The sequence below is a fragment of the Engraulis encrasicolus genome, chromosome 24, assembly GCF_034702125.1.
Source record: "Engraulis encrasicolus isolate BLACKSEA-1 chromosome 24, IST_EnEncr_1.0, whole genome shotgun sequence".
NCBI lineage: Eukaryota > Metazoa > Chordata > Actinopteri > Clupeiformes > Engraulidae > Engraulis > Engraulis encrasicolus.
This window is the reverse complement of record NC_085880.1, coordinates 25,227,782-25,235,281: the sequence shown is the minus strand read 5'-3', so window position 1 is coordinate 25,235,281 and position 7,500 is coordinate 25,227,782. Positions and strand designations below refer to the sequence as shown.

Below are 7,500 nucleotides of genomic sequence, written 5' to 3'. Positions count from 1 at the left end.
GGTGGTCATGTGACTCAGTCACGTGATGCGAAGACGCAGAGTCACAGCATCACACACCCCCCCACTTAAGCCTGACCCTCCTCATTGAGGCGGGACAGGAAGTCAGCAACAACGTTCGACTTGCCACTGCGATACTTCACAGCGAAACGAAAGGGCTGCATTGCCAGGTACCAACGGGTCACCCTGGCGTTGCTGTCTCTCATTCTGTGCAGCCATTGGAGGGCCCTGTGGTCGGTCTCCACAGTAAAGTCCTTACCCACCAGGTAGTATTTGAGGGTATCTAAGGCCCACTTCACCGCAAGACACTCCTTCTCGAACGTCGAATACCTGGTCTCTCGCGGGTGAAGTTTCCGGCTGATGTATAGGACCGGCTTGCAGTCCTCTGCCTCGCCCTGGAGCAACACTGCCCCAAGACCCGTGCCAGACGCGTCAGTTTGCACTGTGAATGGCAGGTCAAAATCAGGACTTTGCAGGATCGGCCCCTGACACATACACTCCTTCAGCTCCTCGAAAGCCCGCTGACAGGCCTCGGACCACCGGACCTTGTTTGGAGCATTCTTTCGTGTCAGGTCGGTCAGCACTGCCGCCCTGCTGGAAAATGCCGGTATAAACCGGCGGTACCAGCCGACCAACCCCAGGAAGGATCGGACGGCCTTCTTGGTTGTGGGGCGAGGGCAGCTACGGATGGCGTCCACCTTGTCCACCTGTGGCTTGACGACTCCACCCCCCAAGACATAGCCCAGGTAGGAGACCTCAGTCTTTGCCAGCTGACACTTGCTCGGGTTGATCGCCAGGCCTGCCTGGTGGATGCGATGGAAGATGTCCTTCAGATGGCTCAGGTGGTCTTCCCAGGTAGCGCTGTGGACCACCACGTCGTCGATGTAGGCCGCGGCGTACCCCTCGGCCCCCAGCAACACCTGGTCCATCAGGCGTTGGAAGGACGCGGCTGCCCCGTGCAACCCGAATGGCATCACGGTGAACTCATACAGTCCAGACGGCGCTCTGAAGGCCGTCAACTTTTGGGCCTCTGGTGCAAGGGGAACCTGCCAGTACCCCTTACAGAGGTCTAGAGTGGTCACGTACTGTGCCTTCCCCAGCCGTTCCACCAGGTCATCGACCCGTGGCATGGGGTAGGAGTCAAAGGCAGATATGGCATTCACACCTCTGAAATCCACGCAGAAGCGGAGACGACCGTCCTTCTTCGGTACTAGGACGATGGGGCTGCACCACTCGCTGCGGGATGGGACGATGACGCCGAACTTCAGCATGTCCTGCACCTCCTGCTTGAGTGCCGGAATCAGCTGGGCTGGCACTCTGTAGCGGGTCTGACGAACAGGCCCTGGCGAGGTCAGGCGTATGTTGTGCTCGGTCAACGACGTGCGGCCCGGTTCCTCCCGGAACAGGCCCTTGGGTATGCAGCGCTGCAGCTCCTTCTGCTGGCGTTGTGGCAGGTGTCCCAGCTCAAGCTGAGAGGGCTCCCCCCTGGCGACTGGGAAATACTGCTCCTGCAGCTCCTCCTCCTCCGGGATGGCACGCGCCCACAGCTGGTTTCTGGGTACCTCCTCCCTCTGGTTCCACAGCTTCAGCAGATTGATGTGGTAGACTTGCTTTGTCTTTCGGCGTCCAGGCATGGAAAGCTCATAGTTGACTGGACTCAGCTTGCGCAGGACTTCAAATGGGCCCTGCCATTTGGCGAGCAGGCTGCTCTCTGAAGAAGGCAGTAGCAGCATCACCTTTTGGCCTGGCTGGAACGATCTGCTCCGGGCGTTGCGGTCGTACCACGTCTTCTGCTGGGCTTGAGCTTTTGCCATGTTGTCGTGGGCCATGGCGGTCAGTTGATCCAGCTTTTCTCTCATCTTCACGATGTAGGAGATGACGTTGGTCTGTTGGGTGGTTTGGCCGCCTTCCCAGGTCTCACGCAGGATGTCGAGGGGTCCTCTCACGGCACGTCCGAACAGCAGCTCGAACGGCGAGTAGCCTGTGGATGCCTGGGGAACTTCACGGTAAGCAAACAAGATGTATGGGAGCCACTGGTCCCAGTCGGCTCCATTGTCACTGACAAACTTGCGCAGCATGGACTTCAGCGTCTGGTTAAAGCGCTCGACCATGCCGTCAGTCTGGGGGTGGTACGGTGTGGTTCGAATACCCCTTATCCCCAGAAGACTGTACACTTGTTTCAAGAAGCTAGAGCTGAAGTTTGTACCCTGGTCTGTTAAGATTTCTTTGGGCACACCTACCCTGGAAAACAACTGGATAAGACAGTTTGCTATCTGTCTAGCCTTGGTGTTTCTAAGTGGAAATGCTTCAGGGTATCGGGTGGCGTAATCACATATGACCAGTATGTATCTATTACCTGCTCTGCTCTTTTCAAGGGGTCCAACTATGTCCATTGCAATGCGAGTAAAAGGGGTGTCAACAATGGGGAGGCTAATTAAGGGTGCTTTGGTACCTCTGGTTGTTTTTGCAGTCAACTGACATTCGGGGCACGACTGACAGTACTCGATTACATCTTTGTAACAACCTGGCCAGTGAAATCTGCTTTCAATGCGCAGCCGGGTCTTTTGCTGGCCTAAATGGCCTGCCCAAGGCACACTATGGCCCAGCTTAAGAACAGCGTTTCTCAAACAACGTGGCACTACCAGCTGTTCACCATCTTCGCTCACACGGTACAGTTTGCCATCCTTCAACATGTGACACTCCTCGCCTCTAGCATTTAGCTCCATGGCCTGCTCTGTAGTTACCGCTTTGTCAAATAGCGGTTTCAGTGACGCATCAGTTTTCAGCAACTCATCAAAGTCAGCAGTCAAGACTCCTTCCTCACTCATGGGCGGAGTGGGAAGTGTCTCTTCCACCATGGTACCCCTGACTTTGTCTGCTCTGCGTTCTGCTCGGGACTTTTTACGGACTGGAAACGGGAACTCATCCCAGTCCAGGGCAAGATCGCCCTCTGCTTTGCGCTGTGCTCTCGTGGTAACACATGCAATAGCTGAATTTTTATCTTTCAATAGGTCAGCAAGAATAGGGACGTCCTGTCCCAGAATGACTGGGTATGGAGCCTCCTCCATAAGCCCTACACTCAAAAGGTAAGCTTGTCCATCAATTTCAACAGTTAAATTCACAGTGTCATGTTCTCTGACGTCGCCATGTATACATCTAACATGCACTGTGCCAGTTTTAGCTAGATTCAGCGCCTCGACACAGCTACGGCGGACAAAAGTTTGGCTGCTACCAGAGTCTACCAAAGCATCCCAGGTTTTGCCTGTGATTTTAACAGGGACAGTAACATCAGTAACAATGGGGCTCCTGTCATTATCACTAGGGGTTTGGGTAACAAAACAAAGGTTGGACTGCGTAGATTGCAGTAACGGACAGTTGGGCTTAATATGGTCCGGCTGGTTACAGTTGTGACAGACTACCCTGGACCTAGCCTGTGGGTGTGTTGTTGCAGGTGGTTTAACAGCTGGTGTGTGTTGGCTATATGAAGTGTACCTAGAACCCCTATAACCACGACCATTATCACCACCCCCAGACTTACCAGCGCCGGGTCTGTTGCTGTTGCCGTCACTCGTCTGCCTCTGGTCTTGCCTCGAGTTGTCCGTACAGCCCAGCTGGAGTCCTCTTCGTCCACGCCTGGCTGACATGTAGGTCTCTGCTAGCTGTGCCGCTTCTTCCGATGACTGAGGGGCATGTTCTTTAATCCATGTGCGGATCTCCGGGTTGACCATCCACAGGAACTGCTCCAAGATGAAGAGGTCCCCGATTTCTTCCTTCGTCCGGTCTTCAGGTGTCGTCCACTTCAAGTAGAGGTCCCGAAGCCTTGCCTGCAGCTCCCGCGGTGTCTCGCCATCTCGCACTTCTTTGGATCTGAACCTCAGTCGATATGTCTCGCTTTCAATTTCAAACTTCTTCAAGATCGCCAACTTCACTTTAACATAGTCTTGGGCGTCTCGTATGTCCATGGCTACATAAGCCGCTCGCGCCTTGCCTGTAAGCAGGGGCACAAGATAAAGTGTCCATCTCTGCATTGGCCACTGGCTGGCGAAAGCGATGCGCTCAAAGGTAGTCAGGAAATGTTCAATATCCTGGTCCTCTTGATATGGCGTCATCTTCGGTGCAGCCCACACCATGGGAAATTGAGTTGGGGCCTGGTCGGCAGATATAGCCACGAGGTTGGAGGGAACACTGCTCACTCTGCTTGTTCTTCCTGCACCGTAGTCTGCGGGGCCCACGCTTGCTGGGCGAGATGCTGTTGGGCTGATGGGTCTAGATGAAGTCTGCCCGTCCAGCCGCTCTGCACTGACGAATGACTGGAGTAGGCCGAACTGATGCTGGAGGCCCCTCAGCCGCCGGTCTTGTTCTTGGGCTTCTCGTTCCCGCTGCATGTCGCGCTGGTACTGCTGGTGCATGAACTGCCTGAGCGTAGCCTCCAGGCCACCTCCTCTGTCACCATCTGCAGGTCGGTGCTGGTGCTGCTCCTCTTCACCTCCGAACTCTTCCTCACTGTTGACATCACGGTTGGCTCCTCCTTCTGTCATCTTGCTTCTGTAGGACTGGATGTTGTTCGTCTGCACTTCTGCTGGTCACTGGCTCCCAAAACCGCTGCCACCAAATGTGAAGATGTGTAGCCGTGACAGGCAAGTCTGGCAGAGATGCAGGTCCACAAGAAGGTTTGCGCAAAAGTTGAGGGTTGTTTTTATTTTTTCCACAGCCAAAATCCGTGCACTTATTTACGGTGAGAATAAACTAAATTCAAAAATGCAAATAAACAAACAATGACACGAGGGTCAAAAGAAAAGAGAAAAATTAACAAACAAAAAGTTTAAGCAACCAAAGTCAAAGCAAAATAACTTTGTGCAATAACGTGACTCACTGTACTGAGTCAAGGCTCTCACTAACATAAGTGTGCACGCATGGCTGGCCTTTTTCTAACTGAACAAACACAGGACATTTTAAAGACAGATCAATTTCCCCTACTAATTGGCACAAACCAATATTACAGGAAACTAGGGGTTAAAAATACAGAAAAGGCTTTCACAGCTTAAGTAAACACATTAACTGAAAAGAAAAGACATGCTCCTAATACAGGAAATTACATACAATACATTCATACACAAATACTAAAATGCAAACGCTTTATGAGCGCATATTGATTAAGATTGGATTAAACCATTGTCAACTCACGCACGAGCGCAGTGCGCGAACGCACCCCACTCGGAAACCACGGTATATCAGGCATGACAGTGGAGGTGCGCGCCCCTTTAACACTGCTGCCCGAGATGTCGGGAGAAAGGTAAACACTTTGAGACTACTTTGTTTTACTGCTACTCTTAACCTTACTTTTATAAATAAACATTCAAAGATTGAAAATAGACCGTCTACTTGTTATTGAAAGTACTGGACATTTTAAAACATGTAGCATTTCGCTAGGTGGTAAAACGGCATTGCAAACAAACAATTGGCAACAATGTAGCGAGTTTGGTGCGTGCAGTCACCCTCTCGCAGGGAAATCACTCACATGTTTAAAAGCAGGTGTTTAAAAGCAGTCCAAGGTTCTCAGCAATCCACATGATGAACAGTAAAGGTTAAAAGCAAGCATATAGCGATCTCAGTTTCTGGTTCTCTCATAGTCCATTCAAACATTAAAAACAGTAGCAGCCATTTCCTGGCTGGTGGTCATGTGACTCAGTCACGTGATGCGAAGACGCAGAGTCACAGCATCACACAGTGTTTATTGTGTTTCTCAGTTTATTTGGTTTTGTGCACCGGCACAGTCATTTTTTGTAGTGTTATGTAATTCAAAACTATGTTCAATGGTAAGGTATAAGCTCTAGAATTAAAAAAAATATTACATAAAGTGTTTATGGAAGGGCATGCAATTTCTGTAAATGGGCCAACTTTTGCAAAAAAATGACATCGGTTCAAAGGTTCGTGGTCATTTCATGAAAATGAGAATGCGTGTGTGAATCTGTAAATGTCAAAAGTGCGTTAGTTGTGGCCCTTTTGTGTAACAATGTATTGACAGAGAATGTGTGTGTGTGTGCGTGTGTGCGCGTGTGTGTGTGTGTGTGCGTGTGCGCGCCTGTGTGTGCGTGTGCGTGTGCGTGTATGTTTGGCCGTCTAACCTTCCAGCTGGCTGACTTGAGATTGACGGTGCGTCCACGGTTGGTTACAGTGCACTTCATCCTCATGAAGAAGTCTCTGTCTGTGCTCAGCTCTTTGCCTTTCTTTCCCACACCTGTGAGAGAGAGAGAGAGAGAGAGAGAGAGAGAGAGAGAGAGAGAGAGAGAGAGAGAGAGAGAGAGAGAGGGGGAGAGAGAGGGAGAGAAGAGAGTGGCGAGATATCAATTTAAGTTTATGTTTGCAAAACACACATATGGCAATGCTCTTTGTTGCACTGTTCTTCGGTCTGTCTGTCTATCAATCTGACTATCTGAGGATCTGCCCCCCGCCCCCCAAAGCCTTTTTGACAAGTCTATAAAGAATGCCAATACATGTGATTAGGTTAAATGAATTGAATTAACTTGAATGAACCAGAAATAAAATTTAAACAAACTGAATGATAGAGATTGGGTGTGGGCAATTTGGGCAATTGTGCGTGTGTGTGCGTGCGTGTGTATGTGGACGTACATGTGGATCCGTGTGTTCGTGCATGTCTGCATGTGTTTGCATGTCTAGCCTGTGAGGGTACTGTATGCGTGCAAGTTGCCACGCAAGCATATGCTGACCCAGGTAACTTGTTACACAGTCGCTCAGTGCCCAATGTTACGTGATGAATACATTGACCAAAGGAATGAATCAAACCACTTAGGGTGTTTGGGTTCCCATCCACTCATGCTGATATAGAAGTAGCAACTTCCAAAACATTGGCCTGAATGAGGTCACCACGAACCAACTGCATCTCAGTGTGTGCGTGTGGTATTGTATTGCAACAAGTGACAGTGAAAAGACACACTAGCACAAAACGGAAAAAAACCCCACTAACTTTGTGTGCCATCACATTTTGTTTGAGAACATGCCAATAGAGTAACTGTAATGATGGTCTAGCATAAACCTAAACATACTCCATTGACCTAAACATGTAGATACTGAATTACATTTTTTGGACTAGATAAGACATTTTTGTTTAACGGACACAGCTCTTAATTGTAAATCTTTTAATAAGATCAGATTTTGCTGTCTAACAAGTAATTCAACTTTGTACGTAAGTGTACGTGAGGGCGAGTGGAGAGGAGAGAAATTCTGTTTTTGACTGGACAGACATTGCTACTGTAGTTAATGGGTTCAACTCATTATGCTTTTGAATAACAATAGACTTTGCTTTCTAACAAGTAATTGAACTTGAGATAGAGAGAAAGAGGAGAAGAGGAGAAGTCATAGTGTATTACTAAAGGCCCTCTGTTATGTCATTGTAGAGTAATACTATGGTAATTAACCTTTCAATGACTATTACAGCGTGCCTCTTGTGGTATAGCGTGCATTATGGGGCTACCTTTGAGATAG

At 49.6% G+C, this 7,500-nt stretch overlaps 1 protein-coding gene across 1 annotated transcript in view; it reads right to left on the bottom strand.

Moving 5' to 3' along the window:
- epas1b (endothelial PAS domain protein 1b) overlaps positions 1–7,500 on the bottom strand; it is a 73,906-nt gene that overhangs the window by 27,572 nt on the left and 38,834 nt on the right. The window contains exon 5 of the mRNA XM_063191749.1: positions 6,123–6,235. Within this exon, the coding sequence (XP_063047819.1) occupies positions 6,123–6,235 (113 nt within the window). The remainder of the gene's footprint in view (positions 1–6,122; positions 6,236–7,500) is intronic.